The 26,579-nt window shown below is 42.1% G+C and overlaps 1 protein-coding gene across 1 annotated transcript in view; it reads left to right on the top strand.

Moving 5' to 3' along the window:
* The window catches only part of TRPV4 (transient receptor potential cation channel subfamily V member 4), a 174,484-nt gene extending 148,334 nt beyond the window's left edge, over nt 1-26,150 (top strand). The window contains exons 9-16 of the mRNA XM_075320041.1: nt 1,738-1,830; nt 2,155-2,228; nt 3,139-3,304; nt 5,450-5,516; nt 9,812-10,128; nt 17,043-17,170; nt 22,740-22,861; nt 24,289-26,150. Coding sequence (XP_075176156.1) covers nt 1,738-1,830; nt 2,155-2,228; nt 3,139-3,304; nt 5,450-5,516; nt 9,812-10,128; nt 17,043-17,170; nt 22,740-22,861; nt 24,289-24,449 — 1,128 coding nt within the window. The 3' untranslated portion in view covers nt 24,450-26,150. The remainder of the gene's footprint in view (nt 1-1,737; nt 1,831-2,154; nt 2,229-3,138; nt 3,305-5,449; nt 5,517-9,811; nt 10,129-17,042; nt 17,171-22,739; nt 22,862-24,288) is intronic.
* Nucleotides 26,151-26,579: the final 429 nt, after the last annotated feature.

The raw sequence follows: 26,579 nt of genomic DNA, 5'->3' as shown, positions 1-26,579 counted from the left end.
GCTGGTGAGCTCACCAGCAACTCGTGTAGCGACGCTCCAGCGATCCCTGCCAGGTCAGGTTGCTGGTGGGATCGCTGGAGCGTCGCAGTGTGACATCTCATCAGCAACCTCCTAGCAACTTACCAGTGATCCCTATCGTTGTTGGGATCGCTGGTAAGTTGCTTAGTGTGACTGGGCCTTTAGTTAAACCCTGCACCTTTTGTGGAAAGTCACTCACTTGTATGCTGTATCCTCACCCATCCCTTGTAGTCTGTGAGCCCTCGCGGGCAGCGTCCTTTCTCCTCCTGTACCAGTCTGCCTTGTTTATGATTATTGTACTTGTCCCTATTATGTATAACCCTTTCCACATGTAAAGCACCATGGAATAAATGGTGCTATAATAAAAAATAATAATAATAGTGCTATGTTTTAGAATCCACCAGCTCTGCATTATCTATGGCATTCCTACAAATGTTAGTGTTACCGATCGTTCGTCCATCACAAAGGTTGTCGGCAACTAACGAATGAGCTGCTTCATCTTTGTATTTGCTCTTTTTTTAAAAAAAAAACCCAAAAAAAACAAACCAAAAAACAAAACAATAATTTCAGTGGTCTTGGTCTACAAGACCACATGGACATGTGAACACAAAAATAGACTATAATGGGTACTTGTTCTTTTTGTGAAAAATACATGGTTGGAAAACAGACGTCTCATGTCCAAACCTTTGTTCCCCATGAAGTAGGCCCTGGCAGAAGCTTAAAGACTCGTTCAGTATTTGGTGAGTTTTTCACATCAGTATTTGTGAGTCAAAATCAGGAGTGGAGCAATCTATGGAAAAGTATGAAAGAAACTCGGGCACCACTTGTCCATTATTTACCCACTCCTGGTTTTGTCTTAGGGTACCTTCACACTTTAGCGATGCAGCAGCGATCTGACCTGGTCAGGATTGCTGCTGCATCGCTACATGGTCGCTGGTGAGCTGTCAAACAGGCAGATCTCACCAGCTACCAGTGACCAGCCCCCAGCCAGCAGCGACGTGCAAGCGACGCTGCGCTTGCACAGAGCCGGTATCTGGAAGCTGCGGACACTGGTAACTAAGGTAAACATCGGGTATGGTTACCCGATGTTTACATTAGTTACCTGCGCACACCGCTTAGCTTAGTGTGTGCAGGGAGCAGGAGCCGGCACTGGCAGCGTGAGAGCTGCGGAGGCTGGTAACGAAGGTAAATATCGGGTAACCACCTTGGTTACCTGATGTTTACCTTAGTTACAGCTTACTGCAGGCTGTCAGACGCCGGCTCCTGCTCCCTTCACATTCAGGATTGTTGCTCTCTCGCTGTCACACACAGCGATGTGTGCTTATCAGCGGGAGAGCAACAATAAAAAAACGAACCAGGGCTGTGTGTAACGAGCAGCGATCTCACAGCAGGGGCCAGATCGCTGCTCAGTGTCACACACAGCGAGATCGCTAATGAGGTCACAAAAACCGTGACTCAGCAGCGATCTCAGTAGCGATCTCGCTGTGTGTGAAGTACCCCTTACAAATACTGAGGTAAAAATCTCACCAAATACTCAATGTGTGCACATGGCCTTATCCTCACTCTCTAGTAAAGCAGTTGCTTATCTGATGAGCGATGGCTTCACATACACATAACTGGCACAATTAGAGTTGTTTAGTCATTCAATATTGTTTTATTTAGTGATCCTTTATTTTTGTGCGTGAAACGCTTAATCAAAATCTTCTTTCTTGTTGCCAGCCGCCCTATCCATATAAGACGACCGTGGACTACCTGCGGCTATCTGGAGAGATTGTTACTTTGCTAACTGGGATATTCTTCTTTCTTTCCAATGTAAGTGTTGATATTTCTATGAAGCTTTTTAAACCAGTTTTGTAGTGATGACTACTACTGCTCTGCGCTTACGCTTTATTTCTCATGGCATGACATGTAACACATTTTAGTGGGAGGTTTTCAGACCATTGTATGGCTTTATTTTCATACGTACACATTTGTCTTCATTGTACAGTACAGACCTCTATATGATGGAGGTCAATAACTGCCAATATCTAAATTAGACAAAATTATTCTAATCCTTAATATCTTCTACCAGAAGGGAGGCAGGTTATTTCTTACTGTTTTCTAATTTTTCTTTTTTAAAATTAAATTATTTTAAAGGTTAAAGACCTGTTTATGAAGAAGTGTCCGGGGGTAAATTCCTTATTCGTAGATGGATCTTTTCAGCTATTGTAGTAAGTGTTCATATTCTAAATGAAAGTACGGTAATAATATATTAGAGGGAAACTCCTGCTAAGTATACCAGTATCAAATGGTGTTTATAGCTATTTCTTATCCTATTCTGGAGATAAAACTGTGGAGCAAAAAGTGCAATAGGGTCTTATCTGGTAAGGGAAACAAGAATAAGAATTAGGCGCACTCGCCTATTGTTATTGTGAAAGTCACAACCCCTGAAAGCACATGTAGAGATGGCGACAGCCGCAGCCCCGAGGTTAAACGTAGAAGTGTAATGAAGAAGAAATCGGGTATATGTCGAGCTATCACCACGGAATCCGATGTTAATTGTATCCCTTTATTCTTTGTACAGGTCAACGCGTTTCAGTGACTGTCTCCTTCATCAGGACATCAAAGAACAATATCAGTTCTTTGCTGTCCTCATAGACAGTCGTCTCTGAAACGCGTTGACCTGTACAAAGAATAAAGGGATAAAATTAACATCAGATTCCGTGGTGATAGCGCGGCATATACCCAATTTCTTCTTCATTACACTTCTACTCTTCTCCTACTCTGCTAAGATGATCTGTCACTGTTTACTTAAAGCATGTGAGCCGCAATGTAAAATCTGCAACTGTGCCCTTTAATGTAATGGTGTCCTTTTTAAATGCAGAGGTACTCTTTAGTCACCAGGATCTCAGTGTGGGTGATATTTCTACACTTTGTATGGAAATGCACCTATTTCTCAGTAATGGTACAACTCTGTATAGTTAAGAAATGCTAAAATATTAACAATATTTAAAAATACGGAAACCTTCGTTAGAACCATAATTTTCAATTACGGGTTTTAATTATTTTGCCGGCTTTTGTTTGTAGATCTAAACTAGTTTTATCTTTTTCTCTTTCTCCATTTTTTTCAATTTAATCCAGTTTCATCTACTCTGTATTGGTGATTGTCAGCGCTGCCCTCTACTTGGCTGGTATTGAGGCCTATCTGGCCGTTATGGTGTTTGCCCTGGTTTTAGGATGGATGAATGCATTGTACTTTACCAGAGGATTGAAACTCACAGGGACATACAGCATTATGCTTCAAAAGGTGGGTTTACATTTTGAATTATTTTATGTATGCAGTCTAAAAAAAAATCCTAACTTAATAATTTATTTTAATAAAAAACAAAAACAAAAAAACCACAAAAACTTGTTTTGCAGGTGCATCACTTCACTTTATAGCCCATCTGCACTGTGAGTGCACAGTGAAAGTAATATAGCGGCAAGCAGGGAGCACATACTAAGCATGTGTCAGAATTGACAACCAGCGCATGCTCATTATAGCGGAGGCTAGCCCAGCTTCTGAAAGGGATGTCCCGTTTCAGCTTTGTGACAGCAGCTATGGCAGTGTCTGCAGCGCCAGCTCCCTTTTATGATTCGCCAGTGTATGCTGGCAAAGAACCAAATAAAACGTCAGAGTGTAAAGGCCCCGTCACGCACAATGAGATCGGTAACGAGATCGTTGCGGAGTCACAGTTTCTGTGATGCTCAACGATCTTGCCAGCGATCTCGTAATGTGTGACACCTACCAGCAATCAGGCCCCTGCTGTGAGATCGCTAGTCATTGCTGAATGGTCAGGGCATTTTCTTCTGTGGAGGACACATCGCTGTGTTTGATGCCTATCTACGACCTCCTAACACAGTCCCAACACCCGCCGAGATCATTATACGGTCGCTGATCGTTACTGCGTCCTTGGTAAGGTCTGACTGTGTGACATCTCACCAGTGACCTCCCAGCAACTTACCAACGATCCTTATCAGGTCGTATCATTGTTGGGATCGCTGGTAAGGGGTGCTTCACACATAGCGACAGCGACGTCGCTGTTACGTCACCATTTTCTGTGACGTAACAGCGACCTGGTAAGTCGCTGTTATGATCGCTGCTTAGCTGTCAAATATAGCGACGCAGCAGCGATCATAACATCGCTACATGTGTAGAGAGCAGGGAGCCGCGCACACTGCTTAGCGCTGGCTCCTTGCTCTCCTAGCTACAGTACACATCGGGTTAATTAACCCAATGTGTACTGCAGCTACATGTGCAGAGAGCCGGAGCCGGCAGCACAGGCAGCGTGAGAGCTGCGGAAGCTGGTAACTAAGGTAAATAACGGGTAACCACCTTGGTTACCCGATGTTTACCCTGGTTACAGCTTACCGCAGCTGCCAGATGCCGGCTCCTGCTCCCTGCTCGCTTCATTCGTCGCTCTCTCGCTGTCACACACAGCAATCTGTGTGTCACAGCGGGAGAGCGTCTTTGAAGAAAACGAACCAGGGCTGTGTGTAACGAGCAGCGATCTCGCAGCAGGGGCCAGATCGCTGTTCAGTGTCACACACAGCGAGATCGCTAATGAGGTCACTGTTGCGTCACCAAAACCGTGCCGTAGCAGCGATTTCGGTAGCGATCTCGCTATGTGTGAAGCACCCCTAAGTCATTGTGTGTGTGTGACTGGGCCTTAAGAAAACCCCCTGAAAACAATAGTAGGTTAAAGTAGAGACAGAACAATAGATAATGTTTAATTGAAGACCAATTTAGATAATCAAAAATGGTCTGGTATATCGGTAGAAGTCCTAAGTAAGCAAAGCCTCAATTCAGAATACAACATAAACGTCCTAGGCTAGTATATTAAGAGGGAATAAGGCTAAACAATTGTTATTAAAAATAGTTTACTTTATTAATGCATGATAAAAGGACAAGTTAAAATATCAGCAAGAAGTGTCAATGACAGTGGACATGACTGCAAGGTGCAACGGGAATATAATATCTAATACCGTACGTAGCGACCTTTACAAGAAAAATAGTATGGATCCAGGCAAATGTAACATAATGGGAGTAATAAAGGCATAGCAGTCAGAAGCAGTATAATTATTATGTATGAGCCAAGAAATAAATAATAGCATGTGCGAAGTACAAAGAGAGGTATTATTACACAGTCTGGGAAGATGTTTACCCTTGTTTCCTCTGAACTTACTAGTCTAGGACATTTATTTTGTAATGTTTAATTGAAGCACATTTAAAAAAGTTTTCAGTTTTAACATTAAATTGTTAGACATTAATATTAAATTAACTGTTAGCTTTGGGACAACACCTTTTAATTGACGTCCTTTTCAACAGATGTACTGATCCTAGATTCACTTCTCACTCTATTTTCTTATATTCTTTTTTTTTTATACATTATTATTAATTTTTATTTTCCAGATCTTGTTTAAGGATTTGTTCCGCTTCCTCCTTGTGTATCTCCTCTTTATGATTGGCTATGCTTCAGGTATGTATAATAAAAGGTAAAAAATTATGCAAGTCTAAATGTTAATCAAAATAGACATAATTTTGGAATATCTCATGAAGCCAACTTCTCAAAGCATTTACAAGTTGTGTCAAGCTTAAGAAAAAAAAATTAAAACAAAAAAAATTTCTACCCTAAGCATGTTTAAAGGGAACCTGTCAGGTGTAATATGCACCCAGAACTGGGTGCGTACTGCTAATCCCTGTCTAACCGTCCCGTATCTAGTAGCATTCTTTTATCGTATGCTAATGAGCGAGGGGACTAGTCCCCTGGGCGTCAGTTCCCTGGTCAGTCTGCTCCATTAGCATGTTAATGCGCCCCTGTGGGCGCTGCCATCACGTCCGATGGGTGATTTTGGCTCAATGTGCATGACCCTGGAGTTTGGCTCATACGCACTATGAAGCTGGGTGTACGTGTCCTGGCTTCAAACTAAAGTAGTTTGCATGACCCAAACTCCGGGGTCATGCGCACTGAGCCGAAATCCAGCCTCTGATGAGATGGCGGCGGAGAGGAGAGTGCGTGCTGCCATGCTAATGGAGCTGACCGGCAAGGGGAACTAACGCCCAGGGGACTAGTCCCCTCGCTCATTAGCATATGGTAAAAGATCTTTTGAAATACTTCTTCTAAAGATCTCTTTATTTATGCTAATTAAGCAAGCATTGTTGACCTTAGGGAGATCAACATATCCACTGCGGAGACACCATCACGTGTTTCTCAATGCAGTGATTCTAGAGCAATGCCCCCTGGGAAGTATGCAAATAAAAAAGCCGCGGAGACACCAACACGTGTTTCTCAACGCTGCCAGGAAACTAGCCAGGTCTTTCACCGGGAAGGAACAACCACGGGAAGGGCAGTCTCCAGTCAAGGAGACCACCTATATCAAACATGGTATCCATCCACAGACAGCCGTTTCGGGGTATTTGCCCCTCATCAGTGTGGAGTAGGAATCTGGCTAGTGGGGGCAATGCCTAGTAAAAGACTACTTAAGCAAGCATTGTTGACCTTAGGGAGATCAACATATCCACTGCGGAGACACCATCACGTGTTTCTTAACGCAGTGATTCTAGAGCAATGCCCCCTGAGACAGTTAGGCAGGGATTAGCAATATGCACCCAGAACTGCTCGTGGTTCTGGGTGCATATTACACCTGACAGGTTCCCTTTAAGTGGTAAGATATGCAACTTACTAAAGACTTTATAAAAGTGCCCAAAACTGGAACTATCCGGAAATATCCACATCTGTCCTAGGTCTCAGCAGATCCACTACCAATTTGGGTTTTACACAGGGGATTGTTTCCGGTGTTCATTCATCATCATTGTGGTCCTTTTCTTTCCTAACCAAGCCCCCTTCTCGGTCTACGCAATGGCTGTTATAGAGAAGGGGACTGGTTTAGCTGCACCACTGGTCTAATGTCAACTCTGGAAACTTATCTGTGTCAAACACAAGCCAGAAGTGGAGCTGCAGAGACCACTGGAAATGTTTGAAGATTTGGGTCACTTTGTTAATAAAAGAATATAAGTATTTAAGTCATGAACAGGGTGTATACAGCAAAACCACGCATCCGGAAAGTGACTCTAGGCAGTTCAATTGATGAATGGTTGCTTTACTTATGCAAAGTACACCAAAACAGAAAACCATCCAAAAAAACCCACAAGAATATAAATACAAGGCTGAAGGCCCCTGTGCTGCGCCACCCGTAATGGAAATTTGTCGCTTTCTCACCAACCTTTGCCTATCCAAGGGACTATCTGGATAATCGCCTAATACCTAGTAATCCCAGAGAACAATTTTGTCAGTGGTGCAGCACAAGTTTACATTCATATCCACCTAAATACAAACAAATACCCTAAACCCCCTGAATACCCTTAATTACTGAAGCCTCTCAAAGAAGGAAGACTGTAAAAGTGAAAAGCAAACCACGCAGCTCAGCACCACAGTCCTGGAAATCTTACAGAGCAACAGTCAATGCAAATGTGGGGTGCTGTCCCTTTAAGATTTTAAATGTAACTGCAAACTGACACAACAGAGCAGGCAAGTATTACTGTGTATGCATATAGTGGGCCTGACCAGAATAGTTTTCATGCCAGAACAGAATGTGTAACGTGCATGCAGTCCTGGGCTCAGCTTTTACTGTACCTGGGTGCTATGGTGTCCAGCTACCATAATAGGAGACTTGGAGATCCTCTCATGGTGAACCAGTATAGCCAGCAACTGCAGAATGGTGATCTCCGACACAGTATGCTGCACACACATGTCGCGGTCCTCCCTCCTCGCTAAACTCCAACATTAATCTTCGGCCAACTCACTTTAGTGTTTCTGCTCCCTTCCGTTAGACACATCTCGCTTTCCCTGCAGCTCACACAGACTGTCTCCTCAGCCCTCGAAGTCCAGTAGTCAAGTCTGTTGAGATGTTGCAATAATTCTCAAACAGTTGAACACAGAAGGAAACAGTGGACACTTGTGGCTGGTCGTTAACACTGTGTACTGTAATATGTCCATTATTAGAAACACTGAACCAGAACAGCACTGTGAACAGTAAATCAGCATTTTTGCAGCAGTTCACAGTGGATAAACATTACTGATATACTCTCACCCCTCTCACAAATAAATAGTAAATGTTGCTATTTTATAATTTTTCAGATCAGACAACTCTAAAAGGTTATTCCTTCTATTTTATCCATTAATGGAATAACCCTATAATGTTATAGAAATCTGAACTATTTCCGCAGGTTTTCATGGAGTTAGTTTGAGATTTTGAAAACTGTTAGAGCATTAAAACCTAGTATTTGTTTAGACTGTTTTGATCAGTAATCTTGTATATAAGCACACTGACATGTGCTTGTACTGATCTTTAACCCCTTGATGACTGAGGACATACCAGTACGTCCTAAATAATTAAGTGGTAATTACAATCCCTGCTGATTTGAACAACAGACGTGCGGCTAACAGGCGCAGGTGGATCCGCGATTTTCAACCCCTTAGATCGCGCTGTCAAAATGTGACGGCACAATATAAATGACCGCTGCAGGCAAATCCTCTTTCTTCGCCGCCATCAGAGGCCCCGTGATACCATCACGGGGAGCCGATGTGTGCCATGATAGCAACAGGTCATGTGATGACGTAGTTCCTGTTACAGCCGACAGAGCAGCGGCTCTAACAGGAACACTGCATTTTTGCTGATGAGAGTTGTGCAGCTCTGGTCAACAGAAATGAATCAGCGATCAAACTGCTGATACTTATAGTCCCCTAGGGGGACTAGTAAAATAAAAAAAAAAAAAATGTTTAAACCCCCCCCCCCCTAAAAGTTCAAATTACCCCCCATTCGCCCCATTGAAAAGTAAACCGTTACAAAATGTGTATTTTTTTTATCACTGCGTTTAGAAATGCCCAATTTATCAAAACATAAAATCAGATTATCTGATCGGTAAACGGTGTAGCGGTAAAGAAATTCCAAACGCCAAAATTACATTTTTTGGTCCTCTCAAATTTTGCACAAAATGCAATGACAGGCGATTAAATAGTAGAATCTGCACAAAAATTGTATCATTAAAAACATCAGCCCAAGTTGCAAAAATAAGCTATCACTGAGCCGCATAACCCGAAAAATGAGAACGCTACAGGTCGTGGCAAATGGCGTAAAAAGTACGCCGCTTTTTTTGGACAAACTTCTGAATTTTTTTAAGCCCTTAGATAAAAGTAAACCTATACATGTTTGGTATCTATAAACTCATATTGACCTGAGGCATCACACCAACAATTCATTATTACCATATAGCAAACATGGTGAATAAAATTCCCCATAAACAATTGTACAATCACACTTTTTTTTTTTTGCAACTTTTCTGCACTTGGAATTTTTTGCCATTTATCAGTATACTATATGGTAAAACTCATGATGGTTTCATTTAAAAGTACAACTCATCTCTCATATGGCAAGATTGCTAGAAAAATAAAAAAGTTATAGCTCTCGGAAGAAGGGGAGCACAAAACAAAAACTGAAAATCGCCTGGGGGTGAAGACTTTAATATGGCTACATATTGTACCATTATGGATTTCCAATTTTATATAGGTACACAGAAGCTTTTTCACGAACTTAGAGAAATTGTAAAAACGTTTGCCTTGTTATGTAGCATACTGTGTCCCTTTCCAAAAGCACACCTTGTAAATAAGTAAATAAAAGGCCTGAAATTACATGAAAATGTCTTGTATTGTGTTTATATTGAATATCGTGATGCAATATATTTAGTACTGTTGTCTTTCCTCACTTCTTACCCTAGCTCTGGTATCCTTGCTGAATCCCTGTTCCATGAAGGAAATTTGCACTAATAATGGAACGGACTGTTCTGTGCCTGAGTATCCATCTTGCCGAGACAGTAGCACCTTTAGTAAGTTCTTGCTGGATCTTTTCAAGCTAACCATCGGAATGGGAGACCTAGAGATGATCAACAGTGCCAAGTACCCAGCTGTCTTCATCATCCTTCTGGTTACTTATATCATCCTCACCTTTGTCCTCCTCCTTAACATGTTAATCGCTCTAATGGGGGAAACAGTTGGCCAAGTTTCGAAGGAGAGCAAACAAATTTGGAAGTTACAGGTAAAAATCCAGCCATTTCTAAAAAATCATAAAAAGGAAGCATTATTTTAGCATAAAAGCTACATGTAAGGGAACACTTGGACATCACAGTATAGTCCCAGTTGAACCTGATGGACATCAATCTGCTAGCGATTGTGCGGTCCATTCAGGTTTGTACAGGTAGTCCAGCTCCTCCAGGACGGGACATCCATGCAAGCCATCGCAAGAAGGTTTGCTATGTTTCTCAGCACACTTTAAAGAGCATGTAGCTGATACCAGGACACTCCTGCCAGTTTCCCATATTGCTCATGTCCAAGCTGAAGACAGTCAGTGTATGGCATGGTCTGCAAACTATGCAGATCACCAGACATTGATCTTCTTCATCTTCAGGAACTTACTGTGTATGCACTAAACTATGAGTCACAACGGGTGAGGAATAGGGAAAAAAGGCAACAGAGCTGCAAATTATAGTGCCCACCACTCTGCACATGCGGCTCATTTACAAATTTCCCTGAAACATAAACTCGGATTTCTAAACTAAAAGGTACAAATATGATCAACTTTACATAGATGGTGTTACTTTGCGGTATAAAATCTGATGCCATGTTCCCTTCCAGTGGTGAATTTTTTTTTTTTTTTTGGTAAGAAAAAGTCAACATTTTCCTTTTTAATGTTTTTAATTCTCCATCAATTGAGATGTGTGAGAGCTTATGATTTTTGTGGCGAGCGAATATTTTCATTGACACCCATTTTGGGGACATGCAAATTTTTAATTGCGTGTTATTGTATTTTTACAGAGTGGTGTGGTGACCAAAAACCTACAATACCGGTGTTTTGATTGTATTTCCCTGTACAACATCTATTGTATTGGTTATTTTGATAGACTGGACATTTACAGATGTGGTGGCACAATATGTATTGGGTTTTTTTTAATAGTGGGAAATAATTTGATCTTTATACTTCTTTTTTTTTTTTTTTTTTTCTTTTTTATATATATTTTTAAAACTTGGATTTTTTTTACTTTATATCTTTTGTTTATTTAGGAACATGAACCTGATATCCTTGGATTGCTTGTTCTATATACTACAATACCACAGTATAGCAGTATTTACAAAAAAAAATCATAGTTTCCTATGAAGCTCAGTCTGTGTTTTAGCGTAATGGGAGTACTAAGTTGGCACTAATGAAAGCCTTAACTGGCCCTAGCTATTATAGTAACCCATCTGTGCATCTGAAGGGGTTGATGGGATCCGGAGCATGCACAACCGCTCCATTTAAATACTGCTTTTAAAGATTGATAGCAGCATCTACATGGTTAACAGCAGCTTCGCTCTGGCAATTGCTGTTAGAGACTGATGCTTGTTGTTTAATATAATATAGTTGGCATGTACCACATGTGAATAGAGTTTGGCTCCTGAGTAGAATTGAGCGGATCGGCCATAATCCGGGTCCGGCGGACCCGGATCTGGTTGCCGCCGAAGTCCGGATCCGATCCGGAATCTGCGTCCATGTATATCAATGGGGAGCTAGGACGAGAGAGAGAGAATAAAAAAAAACAAAAAACGGATCGTGCACCCCGAATCCCGGGTACTGGTCGGACTCGGATCGGGCACTCAAACCGTGCAGATCCGGATTTTGCGGATCCGCTCAACCCTACTCCTGAGCCCTCTCCTCACTTGCAGACCCCAACTCTGATGTACTTGCATAAACCTACATGCTAAGGGATTACAGTGGATTTGTCACCAGATTTCACATACATGACTGAATAAATCTCATAGAACTAATAAATAATCCGTGTTAGAATGGCTGTATAATTGTTTTTGAAGTCTCCATCCACCTAGCTTGAATGACAGCTGCTGAGATCTGACTGCTCAGTACAAGCTGCAGCTGCCAGTCAGGAGGGGTGGACAGAGACTCATGAGCTATTCCTATTCTATGGTAGATTTTTAACATGTTATATCAGAGTTCTATAGACCATTCTGACATTGATTTTCAAAGTAAGTACACCAGCCTTATCACATCTTAAATCTATAAAAGTTTGTATTGTGAAATCTGGTGACTGATTCATGTCAGATACTTGAACAACATTTTTTTTTTTGAGCTTGACAACTCCTCCTTTAAGCAACATCTGAAATGGTCTCCCAGAGTAAGGGGTGCTTCACGCACAGTGAGCTCGCTGCCGAGATCGCTGCTGAGTCACGCTTTTTGTGACGCAGCAGTGACCTCATTAGCGATCTCGCTGTGTGTGACACTGAGCAGCGATCTGGCCCCTGCTGCGAGATCGCTGCTCGTTACACACAGCCCTTGTTCGTTTTCTTCAAAGGCGCTCTCCCGCTGTGACACACAGATCGCTGTGTGTGACAGCGAGAGAGCGACAAATGAAGCGAGCAGGGAGCAGGAGCCGGCGTCTGGCAGCTGCGGAGGCTGGTAACTAAGATAAACATCGGGTAACCAAGGTGGTTACCCGATATTTACCTTAGTTACCAGCCTCCGCAGCTCTCACTCTGCCTGTGCTGCCGGCTCCGGCTCTCTGCACATGTAGCTGCTGTACACATCGGGTTAATTAACCCGATGTGTACTGTAGCTAGGAGAGCAAGGAGCCAGCGCTAAGCAGTGTGCGCGGCTCCCTGCTGATGTAGCTGCATTACACATCAGGTTAATTAACCCGATGTGTACTGTAGCTAGGAGAGCAAGGAGCCAGCGCTCAGTGTGCGCGGCTCCCTGCACACACAGCTAAGCGGTGTGCGCTGGTAACTAATGTAAACATCGGGTAACCATACCCGATGTTTACCTTAGTTACCAGTGTCCGCAGCTTCCAGACGCCGGCTCCGTGCAAGCGCAGCGTCGCTTGCACGTCGCTGCTGGCTGGGGGCTGTTCACTGGTCGCTGGTGAGATCTGCCTGTTTGACAGCTCACCAGCGACCATGTAGCGATGCAGCAGCGATCCTGACCAGGTCAGATCGCTGGTCGGATCGCTGCTGCATCGCTAAAGTGTGAAGGTACCCTAAGCAGTTTTAAGCAATAAATTTACTTGCTTACTAACCATTGTTATCATTGGTTTGTATTGGTCACATTTTGTGTTCATGACTGTGGGTTAGATATTTGTTCAACCAGTGTGATTGACTCCATTCAATGAAAATCTCTTTTTAACATCAGATAATCTTATTGATGTTTACTTCAATTTAGATAAAACCGAACAAATAAAAAAAAAAAATTACTAAATTCTACATTGTATGCACAATTAGACAATTTTGTATTAATCATTTTATTATTGAAGACCCTTAAGTGCTATAGGTCAATCTTAAAGGCTAATAAACCTAAAACCTGAATATTTAAGTAAAAATGAGATTGTGTCTTTCTTAGGAGAATATCTGTGTGCAGAAGTATTGGGCAACTATTAGGCCGGAGTCATACTTCATGTAAAGAATCGAATCACATCACCCGGCACGGCCAACTGCTCTCTGGACAGGAGCGTGCAGCTGCATAAAAATGCATGCAGCTGCATGCTCCTGTCCGAAGAGTGGCAGGCTGTGTGTCGGGTAATGGGACTCTATTCTTGCGCGAGTCACATGCAAGTGTGACTCCAGCCTTTGTATACAGAATTATTATGCAACTAAATGAAACAATCATTTTTCCATCGTAATTTTTTTTCATCTATTAAACTGAGTATAATAACCAAACAAATGTACAAAATACTTTTTATGACGTTAAAAAATAATATAGATATAAACAAAATCCATGACCAATATAGCCTCTTTTCTTTTTAACAGTCATAAGCCTTCCATCTATGGAGTCTGTCAGTTTCTTAATATGTTGACAATCAACTTTTTGGGCAGCACAAACCACAGCCTCCCAGACACTATTCAGAGAAATATACTGTTTATCCTCACAATAAAGGTGGTGTCACACACAGCGACGGCGACAACGACATCACTGCTAAGTCACCATTTTCTTTGACGTAGCAGCGACGTCCCGTCGCTGTCGCTGTGTGTGATATCCAGCAACGATCTGGCCCCTGCTGTGAGGTCGCCGGTCGTTGCTGAATGTCCTGCTTAATTTTTTGGACGTTGCTCTCCCGCTGTGAAACACACATCGCTGTGACAGCGAGAGAGCGACGAACTGAAGTGAGCAGGGAGACTGCTTCTGGCAGCCTGCGGTAAGCAGTAACCAAGGTAAACATCGGGTAACCAAGCAAAGTGCTTTGCTGGTTATGTAACGCCCCTGCAACTGGGTCGTTACAGGGTATTAAATGTTACCCCATTTTTTTCCCGGGCAGGAGGAGTGAAGTCCACACACACACTCACATCACACTGGCAGGAAGGAGTTAATAGCTTTTGCAGCCTGTAGTTTTTAGCCTCATGACTCATCCTGTCTCCTTAATGAGCAGGTGGCTGCACACAGGCAAGGTTTCCATGACAACCCAAGGGGAGGGGACCTGAATAGGAATGAGTTTAGTGCAGAACACACAGAAAGTTTAGAAGAACGTCAGAGGCTGCAGGAGAGTGCAGATGTCCACAGTACAGCTCCTGCTGAGGAGATGCCACGAGACCAGGGCTGATAACATCTGAGGAAAGGAATGGAGCTGAGGACTGGGGATCTTTGGAGAGTGTTGTACCCGGTGGCGGTTGGTGTTACGCTACCGAGCAAGAGAGAGACAGAGAGGCGGCGAGTTCCCAAGATGCTCCATGCCACGGGGACGGCATTAACGCACCGAAAGAGAGGGACCCCAGATCACTCCACCGGACCCTTCCTCTTACCTGCCCGGGACTGACCAGAGGTTACAGGCGGCAAGGACCAGCACCCGGGTGCGATGTGGAACGGACTTTAAATAAAGAAAAACTGGAACCGCACTCCGTAACTGGTGTGAGAAATGCCACCGCCCTGTGCCCCCGGTGTCCTTGAGGACTGTTGCCCTGGGTCTCATTAACCTCCCGGGACTCCCCCGCTCCACCCGTGGGGAGAGATTCCATCCGGCTGCCTGTAACACCTGCCCCGGAGAGAGACTGTGCAGCGGCGGCTGAACACCTGGCCGCACACCACGGGTGGCACTGCTTGCATCCCCCGTTCCCGTCCCGTACTGTTTCCTGGGGGAGAGCGGTGGTAGAGGAGGCCGAGACCGCAGTGGCCGCTGTGACTGATGGCGTGCTCCCCAGGAACCCGGTCACCCTCCTTCCTTCCCCACTTTGTTACACCGGACTGACTTTGGGACTTTCCCTTTATTGAAACCCGCCGGGGTAACGGAAGCTGGGTCGGGCCACTCACAGCCTGACCCCGAATACCACCGGCCCGGTGACCGTGCGTGCCCTGCAAGCCCCGGCGCGGGCGTTTGTTACCCGATATTTACCTTAGTTACTAGCGTCCGCCGCTCTCAGGCTGCCAGTGCCGGCTCCCTGCTCACGTAGCTAGAGTACACATCGGGTAAATAAGCAAAGGTTTTCTTATTAACCCGATGTATACTCTGGCTAGGAGTGCAGGGAGCCAGCGCTAAGCGGTGTGCGCTGGTAACCAAGGTAAATATCGGGTAACCAGCGAAGGGCTTTGCTTGGTTACCCAATATTTACCTTAGTTACCAAGCGCAGCATTGCTTCCACGCGTCGCTGCTGGCTGGGGGCTGGTCACTGGTCGCTGGTGAGATCTGCCTGTTTGACAGCTCACCAGCGACCATGTAACCACGCAGCAGCGATCCTGATAAGGTCAGGTCGTCGTCGTGATCGCTGCTGCGTAGCTTCGTGTGACCCTAGCTTAACTCTTCTGTTTAAGAAGGGCCAACAAGTTCTCCATAGGGTTCAAGCCAGATAAGGAAGGGGCCAGGTCATTATACTTTCATCTTTTAAGGCCTTTACTGGCTAGCCAAGCAGTGGAGACTTCAATGCAGTTGATGGAGCATTGTCCCGCATACAAAATCATGATTTACATTGAAGATATAGACTTTCTCCTGTCCCACTGCTAGAAGAACGTTGGCAGGTTTTTTTGAAATTTAATTTTGAGTCCATTAGCAACACAGAAAAGTCCAACTAACCCTTATTTGATAATACCAGCCCATAGCAGTACCCACTTTCACCTTGCTGGTGTTTGAGTCAAAGTAAAGGTCTGTGCCTATTGATCCAACCATGGGTCCATCCTGCTGGTTTGTCAAGAGTCATTGTCATCTCGTCCGTAAAACCTTTTAAAAATGTTCAGATATTTCTTGGCCCACTTCATTATCTTTTTCAGTGATGGTCAGGTTTCAGACTTCCTCACCTTGTCTCTGAGCATTGCCCTCTTAGCTATTTGCAACAAAACTTTTGAAGGTTCTGTGATCACGCTCCAATATCATGGCAGTTTCAAAAGTGTTTACAACTTCTAAAACTATTTACATCCCTGTAAAACTTGTAACATCTTTTGTTATTTCAGAGTCAGTTAAATTTTTTTGGCGGGATTGCTACTGTAGTGAAGTCATGCCTACCTGACCATCTGACACAGTGAAGTATTGTAGATTGACAACTTTGGTGTCGCAGATAGTGGTGATAAAAGAAGAGCTGTCACTAGGTCAAACTTGACCATTTTTTGCTTACTTTTTTGCGTATTTGTGCTGCTATCTAAATATTTCTATTTTTTTTTTTTTTTTTTAAAGCCACCAAATGATTCCAGAATGATGACCATTTTATTTAGTGCACCTAAGATGCAAATGTTTGTAGTCTTTACTAGGAGGCTGTATTGTATAATTACTCTGTGAGTATTGGAAAGACATTTTCAGCCTATGTACCCTAAATTAAAAGAGTCCTTCTTCAGAACCCTATGACAGATGACAAGTAATAATTTTCAAACCACAAATATGTTTTCACCATACTTTTGGAATATATTATTTACGCATTAAAGATGTTTTGTGAGGTTCACTGGAATTTGGAAAAAAATATGGAAAGCCGCTCCCTTCACTTTCACTTATTTTATTTTAGTGGGCCACCACCATCCTGGACATTGAGCGGTCCTTTCCAGTCTTCATAAGAAAAGCTTTTCGATCTGGAGAAATGGTAACAGTTGGCAAAAGTTTAGATGGGACTCCTGATCGACGATGGTGTTTTAGGTAATATTGTCATCTTCTCTTTTTTTTCTTAATCTTTTGTTATGTAATTTTCAACTACCAGTTCAGTCAACTGTGATTTTAAAAGTTCATTTTTCTCACTTTTGCATGTGATCTGAAGGCGAGATGATCCCCTTTAAGGAGGTTATTCAGGAGATTTTACAATGATGGCCTATCCTCAGAGCTAATCATCAGATTAGTGATAGTCCAACAATTGGCAACCTCACTGGCCAGCTTTTTTTCAAATTGGTTATAAGAAAACTGCGTATGGACCCATAACTGCACATGTCTATATACTATACAGAGGCTTTTCTTGGGTATTGCAGCCTAACTCCCATTGAAGTGATATCCACAGGATATACCATAAATATCTGACTGGTATTACCTCAGAGATGGAGCCCGTGCAGACATAGACAATGAGCATCCCCTGCCCCAAATCCTATTCTGAGGGTGTCACTATCAATCAAAATGGAAATGAATGGATAAGTGGCTGTGCATGTGACTTTCTTTCTATGGGAGTTAAAGAGAATCTGTCAGCTGATTTTTGCTAGATAAGCTGAAGCCAGCATGCTGCAGGGGTTAAAAAACAAAAAACAACTATGCCTCTCTTATTAGGCTCCATGCTGTTGTTTACGTGTTTACTTAAATCACAGGGTAATAAAGCCATTAGTTTAACATTGCTAGGTCTAGCTGGCTTATGCACTTCAGTGCAGCACACCACCTCCTGTGATTGACATCTCCCTGTCAATGTAGAATCTCTCCCTGTCAATGTAGAATCTCTATTTAGAGCTTGGTGTGGGTGGGGAAGGCTCTCTGGGCTCAGCTACATGACTTAAGATAAAAATTCAGATTATATCAGAACAGCTGCCCCCAGTAATCTAAGTGATACACCATTGGATTCAGAATCTCTTTGCCTACATCATACTGCTTTCAGATGAGGTAGCAAAAATCTGCTGACAATTTCCTTTAAATAACCAACTGAGCACACACAAGGCGTAAATAAGTATCCTGTGGAAACGCTATGGAACCAATTCTTTAACACATGAGAAGACCACTATATATATTATAGTCAAATTATTATTTTTTAACTAATAATGTAAGTCAGTGTTTCTCAGACAGGAGTCCCAATGGCCTATTTTCTAAATTATGAGCACAATGATTGAAGTCCAAGAATATTAAATGATAAAGTATGTGAATTTCCAATCTACCCTTTAATTCATATACAAAGTTTCCTGAATGCATTTGCAATAGTTTTTTTTTTTTTTTTAATTGTAATTAACCAAATCAGAAAACAGAACATCCATTACACTTCCAGAATAGTTTACTTACTGCTATATTATGCAGCCATCAATCCACAAACACATCATCGTCTCCCTGATTATACAGCAATTTACAAGCAATTTTAGCACAAAAGGGACTACCGGTAAATAATTTGTTTCTCATTTGTGAACACCTCGCTGTATGTGATTGAACTCTGTATAGCACACCAGAACGACACAGGGTATTCACTTACCAGGGGATGAAAACTATAATTGGGGGGAGGTTTACTTCTTTTCAGCACATTTTACTTTGTGTAATTTTATAAATCGTGTTTTGTAAATGCGCATTTTTTTTCAAATTAATTGGTATTATTGCTTTTACTAGACCAAATCTATCATTGCCTTTTGCATATGTTCTGCGTTTAAAGTGGCTCTTGGCATTTACATTGCACTTCTATAAAAAGTAGTTAGGCCAGATAGGTTCCCAAGGGCATCATTCATGATCATGAGAGTGGGGGTTGTGGTGGGTCCTAATTTGCATATTAATAAACTCTCCAGCTATACCACAAGGCACAGCATGATTTAACAGATGGTATTTAAATCTTCTGGTAAATATGAGAGACAGGCAGTGACTGGCAATTATGACAGTATTTAATGGAATATCTGTTATTGATTCATAATTAGACCTCGTTTCACTCTTGTCTATTTTGCGCTAATTTCTGCTTGGAATGAAAAGGTTGTCTTGGTTCATCAGCCAGCCAGTTAAACAAAAACTCAGCTTGAAATGTGAGAAAGCATTTAGCACTACAGGGTTAAAGAGGACCTTATCACCAGTTTGAGAATGTTAAACTGGCCACATCATAGAATAATGGCTACAGAGCTGGATGAAATATATTTTTTCTTCCTTCTCTCCGTTGTGGAGATGTTAGCTTGTAAAGTTTAGTTTACAATGTTTGCTTAAGGAGTCATTACCAGCGATTCTTCTCTGAGGGCGTATACTTTTTCCTTGAATGATGCTTCCTGCCCATGATTGATCAGTGTCATGCAGGGGAAAAAGTTAATGTCCCTATATGAGCTTAGAACAGACTTTTTCCTGTGAGACATGTAATGACAGACAGCCCTAATTTCTGCTGATATAGTGTAGAATTTGCCAGAGCTGAGTGTAATTACAAACACCACAAGTTTTCATCTCACTGCAGTCACTGTAGTGAAGGGCGAGTTAGAGCCAAGAGTGTTTGTAATCACACTCAGCTCTACTATACGCTTTCCCCTCAAACTGACTGCTATGCGCATAGATCTGCAGATGTTTGTAATCACTCTAGGCTCTGCTTTATCTCTACACAATAGCTACAAAGTTCAGGGCTGTGAGAAAAGCTGTCCATTATTAAATGTCTCACAAATAAGAAGGCCTCCTCTAAGCTTATGTTGGGATTTGTTTTTTTCTTCCCCTGCATGAGGTTTTCTGCTTATGATTAGTCAACATCATGCAGGGGTAAAATTACAAGCCCATTAAGAAGAATCTATGGTAATCCCTCCTTAGACTTATCATAATTAAAACCTAAATTTTACAAACTTTACAAACTACCGTAATCTCTCTGAATCAGAGAGGAGAAATTACTCAGTTCAGCAGCCACTATTCCATGATATTTTAAAAACCACAAGACTCCATTACAAGGCTGTATTTTCAGTGTTTCCAAACTGTATAATACTTATCCAAACAATCCAGATGTAATCTGAATTGTTGTAAGCTAAGAGGAGCCAAGTATATGGATGTGTAAATGCATCCTAAAAAGGGTCAAAACGTACCAGTATTAGGCTATGTGCGCACTAGAAAAGTGATTTTTCTCAAGAAAATTTCTTGAGAACTTCTGGGAGTTGAAGATTACCGCACCTGCAGTAAAAAAACGCACCAAAACCGCGGGAAAAACGCATGCGTTTTGCCGCGTTTTTTCCGCAGGTTGGTCCCTGCGGTTTTTTTAAGCTGTAACTGCAATAAATAATATAGATAATAGATAACCGATAGATAAACAGATAATGGATAGAGGGAAAGATGGATAGATGAATAGATAGGTAGGTAGATAATAGATAAGAAAGACCTATATAATGTCCCACCTCCCTGCATATTCTAAGCTGGCACCCTTTAGTGACTTTCATGTGGCACTAAAGGGTGCTTAGCCTTGTATTTAGCCAATAAATAAATAATAAAAAAAAAAAAACGACGTGAGGTCCCCCCTATCTTTTGTAGCCAGCTAGGGTAAAGCAGACGGCTGCAGCCTGCAGACCACAGCTGGCAGCTTTACCTTGGCTGGTAATCCAAAAGAGAGGACACCCCACGCTGTTATTTTACATTAAATAAATAATTTAAAACAAAAAACGTGGGGTCCCCACCAAATTGGATCACCAGCCAAGGTAAAGCGGACAGCTGTGGTCTGGTATTCAGACTAGGGAGGTCCACTGTTATTCGACACTCCCAAGCCTAAAAATAGCAGGCCACAGCCGCCCCAGAAGTGGCGCATCCATTGGATATGCCAATCCTGGTGCTTCGCCCCAACTCATCCCGTTGCCTTGGTGCGGTGGCAAACGGGGTAATATATGGTTGATACCAGATGTGTAATGTCACCTGGCATCAGGCCCTGGGGTTAGTGATGTCAAGCGTCTATCAGATACCCGACATCACAAACCCAGTCAGTAAGAATTAAAAAATAGATGACATAAAAAGTTTTATTTGAAAAAACACTCCCCAACACATTCCCTCTTTCACCAATTTATTGAAAAGAACAATCAATTCCAGGTCCGGCATAATCCAATAAGAGGGTCCCACGATGATCCATACCATAGTCACTGTCCCAGTCAATGAAGAACAGAGTAATAGTGACCTGAGCTAACATCAATATGTCGGCCCAGGTCACTGCAGGGGATGACGAGCGCTGACTTCAGGAGGTTAGCTGAGATCATTACCTGCAGTGATGAACTCATGCACTGCTGATGTCAGCGCTGTCACTGCCTTCTATGCCCGCCGCGTTTTTAGCAGTATCGCAAGAGCCCGTGACATCACCGCTAGTGACAGTCTCGGGCCGCCCGCGAGACAGGCATAGAAGGCAGTGACAGTGCTGACGTCAGGAGTGCAGGAGATCGTCACAGCAGGTAATGATCTCATCTAACCTCCTGAAGTCAGCGCTCGTCATCCCCGCAGCTGCCAGCACTGCAGTGTGAGAAGCTGCTGATACTGCAGGGCGGGCAGACACTGACACACTGCAGTACAGGCAGCCGTGGGGCTGGAGCAGGACACAGACTGCACGGGCACCCGACGGATGTCACACAAGTGCTTCCGTGCGGCATCCAGGGAGTGTGATGTGTGTTTATGCTCTGCTTCGCTTCCTCTTCCTGTCATAATGACATCACTTCCCTGCAAAACGCAGGCAGTGATGAACATTACCGCAGGTAAACCGCGGCTTTACCGAGGGTATACCGCACATTATTTTCTACCTGCAGTATTTCCGCGGTATTTCACGATTACATTACAGTGAATGGAGTGAAATACCGCAGGTTCCTGTGGAAAAGAAGTGACATGCACATTTTCTCAAGAAATTTTCTCAAGAAATTCTGCAGAAAGAATTTTCTTGAGAAAAAAATGCAGTGTGCCCCCAGCTATTTTTTTTCCCATAGGTTTTGCTGTGAAATGTCTGCAGAAAAATTAGAAACATTTCTCAAAAAATTTCTGCAGCAAAACCGCGGGTAAAAACGCAGTGTGCGCACAAGGCCTTAAGTGGTTTCCGGTCATTGTTTAACCCTGGCACCTACATGGTACCTACATACATATGTGGCCACAGATCACTCTCCTTTGAGATACAGTGCCAGGCAGAACCAGACTCATATGTGCTAAATTGTACCCAGTAAATACTTATTGTCTTATTACAAAGGAAATAAAAGGAGTAATACTATCTCACCAATTTATAGCCGACTGGGGACTATCCGTGTTTGAGTGCAAGCCGTTGGCAGTTAGACTATTGAAAACGCTAAGCGCGCTGGTAGCCCATAGAAGGAACAAAACAGCAAAACAGTGTGCTAATTTCCGCTATAAATGATTTAGATTGGAATACCTATAAGGTGTCTGTGTGGCATTGCTTGTTCACAGTGCAAATTTGCAGGTAAAGTAATGCATTAAGGTTACTTACAGTGCTGGACAACAACATGGATAAGGATCCGTTTTTTTTCTTCAAATGTTTAAATATTTCAGAGCAAAAAAAATTGGAAAAAAATAATTAAAATAAACTATCTGTATTAGTAAATTGTATACATTATATTTATTTTAGGGTGGATGAAGTGAATTGGTCTCATTGGAATCAGAATCTTGGTATCATTAATGAGGACCCTGGGAAGAACGATACTTATCAATATTATGGTTTTTCACAAACCGTGGGACGTCTTCGGAGAGGTAGGCATATTCATTACTATATATTTGGTAGATACATTCTATTATTGTAAACTAGATGGTTAAAGATTTTGATAATTTGTCTTCCCCTCTCTTTATTCTTGTGAGGTCATTGTTTTATTGCATATTGTGTCTCCAGTACACTTAATGGATTAGTTCTATTGCTATTAACATGGTTTAATCCTTGGAGTAAATGATCCATCACCCAGTCCTCCGACATTACAGCTTGGCTCCTAAGTGATCAGATTGTTAATGCATACACAGAGTTTAATGGATGAGGCGTTCAGCATCCAAGTAGAGTTCATGGCAATGGCTTCATCTGGGGTTAACATTTGAATATTATATTTTTTAGAAAATGTTTGTGGGGATTGTGTATACAGGTCTCCCTTTGTTATTGTAGTGCAATGTATCATACTTGTTTGATATTGGTAGAAAAATATAAATACTCAATAAATATATATTAACCCGTTCTTGCCATGAATACTTTTGGTTTTTGCCACTCTTTCTTCCCAGGATCATATATATTTTTTTTATTCTATTTCCATCAACCAGTATGAGGACATGTTTTTTTCTGGACAAATTGCAGTTTTTAATGATAGTGTTCATTTTACCATAGAAAGTACTGGTAAACAAAAAACAAAATGCAAGTGTGGAGATATGGTGATAAAAAATAGATATGCAATTCCGCCATTGTTTTTTGGGGTCACATTTTTAATCTACCCATTATCCTTCTCCCACCAAGCTTTACAGTTGAAATAATACAGTTAGGCAGTTACTGTTTCTTGCATTCACTAAATGAAGACTCATGCATCAGATTGGCAGGTAGAGAAATGTGATTGTCACTCCACAGAACATGTTTCTGCTTGTGCTTGGTTATGTAAGGCTTGAATACAGCTTTTTGGCCATGGAAACCTATGCCATGATGCTCTCTGCACAGTTTTTGGGCTAACGTTATTGCCATTTGAGGTTTGCAGTTATTGAGTCAGTGGAGGTTTGGTGACTTCTATGCACGAAGTGCCTCACCGCTAGCCGTCGCAGCTCTGTAATCTTTGTGATTAGCCACTGTGCAGCAGAGTTGATGCGGTGTCTTAATGCTTTGACTACTCAATAATACCACTTACAAGATTTAGGAGGAAAAACATTTGAGAAAGTGACTTATTATGACAGTTATTACGAATACTGTACCACATACAAATAACAGTGGCATTTTGTTACAGTATCATGCTCAAAATCAGCGAGCTCTTTAGAACGACTCATTGTTTTACTAATTTTGGTAGATGGACTGTGTGGCTAGGGGCTTGACTTTATATACCTCTAACAAGTGGACTAAACCTGAATTCCGTTATTAAAAAGCATGTCCCAATGCTTGTATATCCAAAGAATACTATAATGCCTCTATAACTCAATGTGTCTGTCTTGATGCTTTGCAGATCGCTGGTCGGTAGTAGTACCTCGAGTGGTGGAACTAAACAAAGCTCCTCCTCATCCTGATGACGTCGTTGTTCCACTGGAGCATATGCAACATGCAAATCCAAACTACCAAAGACCTGGGTACTCTCAGAACTGGAAGAAAGATGAAACACATATTTAATAAGGCTCTTTCTTCTCCGCCTTCCTTTGTGTCTATAGACACTGATAACAAATAGGAAAACAGAGGTCCATCTCCATCAGTGCTGCTAATTGGTGTCTAGAACTTTTGCATTTTTGCACAAATGTTAATTTTATATTCGTCTGGATCAGCTGACGGAGGTCGGTACAGAACTGTAAACCAATATTTTATTTAATTTTTTAAATATTTTTTTGTAACTTTTAAGGATTTTTTTTTAGTGTTACAATTTTTCACAACACTGTAACATAGTTTTTTTTTTTCTATGAGATACTTTACATAGCTACATATTGTAATTGTTTTCACTACCTTTTGGATGAACATTTCATTCTTCAAACATGGAGCTTGTTGCCACATTGTGTTTTGTTTTTTTTTGCCTTCCTCTGGATCAACATGTTAGGGGCTACGGGTTGAACTAGATGGACTTAGTTTTTAAGGTTGAAGGGAGACTCTATGATACTATGAACATGTATTATAGAACACTGAGTATTATACATGGCTTAAAATCCTTCTCCAACACTGAGTCCTACTGTCCAATTTCACTGATTTAAACAAATATTTGCTTAATGGCCTGTTTACATAGGCTGACCCTGTTCAGAATGATCTGTGATCTGTAATGATGTGTAATAGATTATTCTGTGTGTTAGGTTGCCATTATTCTCGGCAGCACAAAGGATGATGCACTGCCAATAGCTACAGTACTATCTTTTGCGCAATCAAAAAGATTGAGCAAAACGCCCATTCATTTGGTAAATGGCAGCTTGTTCAGACCGGAAAATTATTGTGAAGCAAGCGTTCCTAAGAATCCTCGTTCATGATAATCATATAGTGTAAATGCACCATTAAGAAGTGCATTAAAGGTGCACAAGAAAATCCGCCTTCTGTGTGGTGGTCTCCATGTTGTATGACTGTAACATATTTTCCATTTCTAATCATCTTGTCATTTATGAAACTTCTAAATGTTGAGCAGCTTGCCGTTCTTGCCAAAATATTTTCTTGTTTTCTCCATGGTTTGCCATACAGGTCTACTAACAGGGCCCAGCTTTTTACCAACGGTGTTAATGTTCCATATTAGAATCCAGGGACATAGGCAACTGAGAGCTGCGGTGCGAAAACAGCATGTTGCTGCCCATCCATCAGTTTACTTGCATCTTACATGTTCTCGGATTTAAATTTAATATTGACTGTAAAAATGTTTCGAGAAGAGATAAAGGCAAAATTCACAGTTTGCTGTTAGGAGCCAGCACAGTGGAGCTCCATGGAAATAAGTAGTAACAGGTTTGGATTTTAGAATGTTGAAGTTACCGTTCATTATGAATTATTTAAACACACCAAGTAAATGATGTTATATGATGGACAAAAATGTTTCAAAGAGAAGTTTTTTTGAGGCACCAGTTTTAAAGGGAATCTGTCACCACTTTGACCTTTTTTAAACTGTTAATATATACATATAGGTTATAGAATGCTGACAATAGTCTTACCTGTATGTCTCATATCAGATGTCTTGTTGTGGAAAAATCTTTTATCACTTTGTCAATGAGCTCTTCCAGAAACCTGTCATATTGGGAAAGCAGTCTAATATGCAGGCAGTATGCTATAGAACTAGAGCAGTGGAACACATTTACATATAGTTTAAAGGGAACCTGTCAGCAGCTTTGGGGACTATAAGCTTTGGCCACCACCACTGGGCTCTTATGTACAGCATTCTAACATGCTGTATATAAGCGCCCAGGCCGCTGTGTAGAACGTAAAAATCACTTTATAATACTCAACTAAATGGTTGCTGCGGTGGGGTTAGGTCATATGGGAGTCTCCGTTTTCCCGTGCTGGCAACTCCTTTTCGGCCATCATTGTCGTCCTTCTTCTGAAGCCATGGTGCATGATGCGTTCTACATCAGCCACACTCGCCGGCATTGAGGTCTTGCGTAGGCGCACCTTGATCTGCCCTGAGCAGGGCAGATCAAAGTATTGTAGTGCGCCTGCGTGGAACCAGCAAGTGTGTATGACGTAGGACGCATCATGCACAGAGGGTTCAGAAGGACGACAAAGATGGCCAAAAGAGGAGGCGATGGCACTGGAGAACGGAGGCGCCCATATGACCCAACTCCACCGCAG

This window comes from Anomaloglossus baeobatrachus, chromosome 1 (genome assembly GCF_048569485.1).
Source record: "Anomaloglossus baeobatrachus isolate aAnoBae1 chromosome 1, aAnoBae1.hap1, whole genome shotgun sequence".
Lineage (NCBI taxonomy): Eukaryota > Metazoa > Chordata > Amphibia > Anura > Aromobatidae > Anomaloglossus > Anomaloglossus baeobatrachus.
This window is presented reverse-complemented; position numbering and strand designations above follow the sequence as displayed.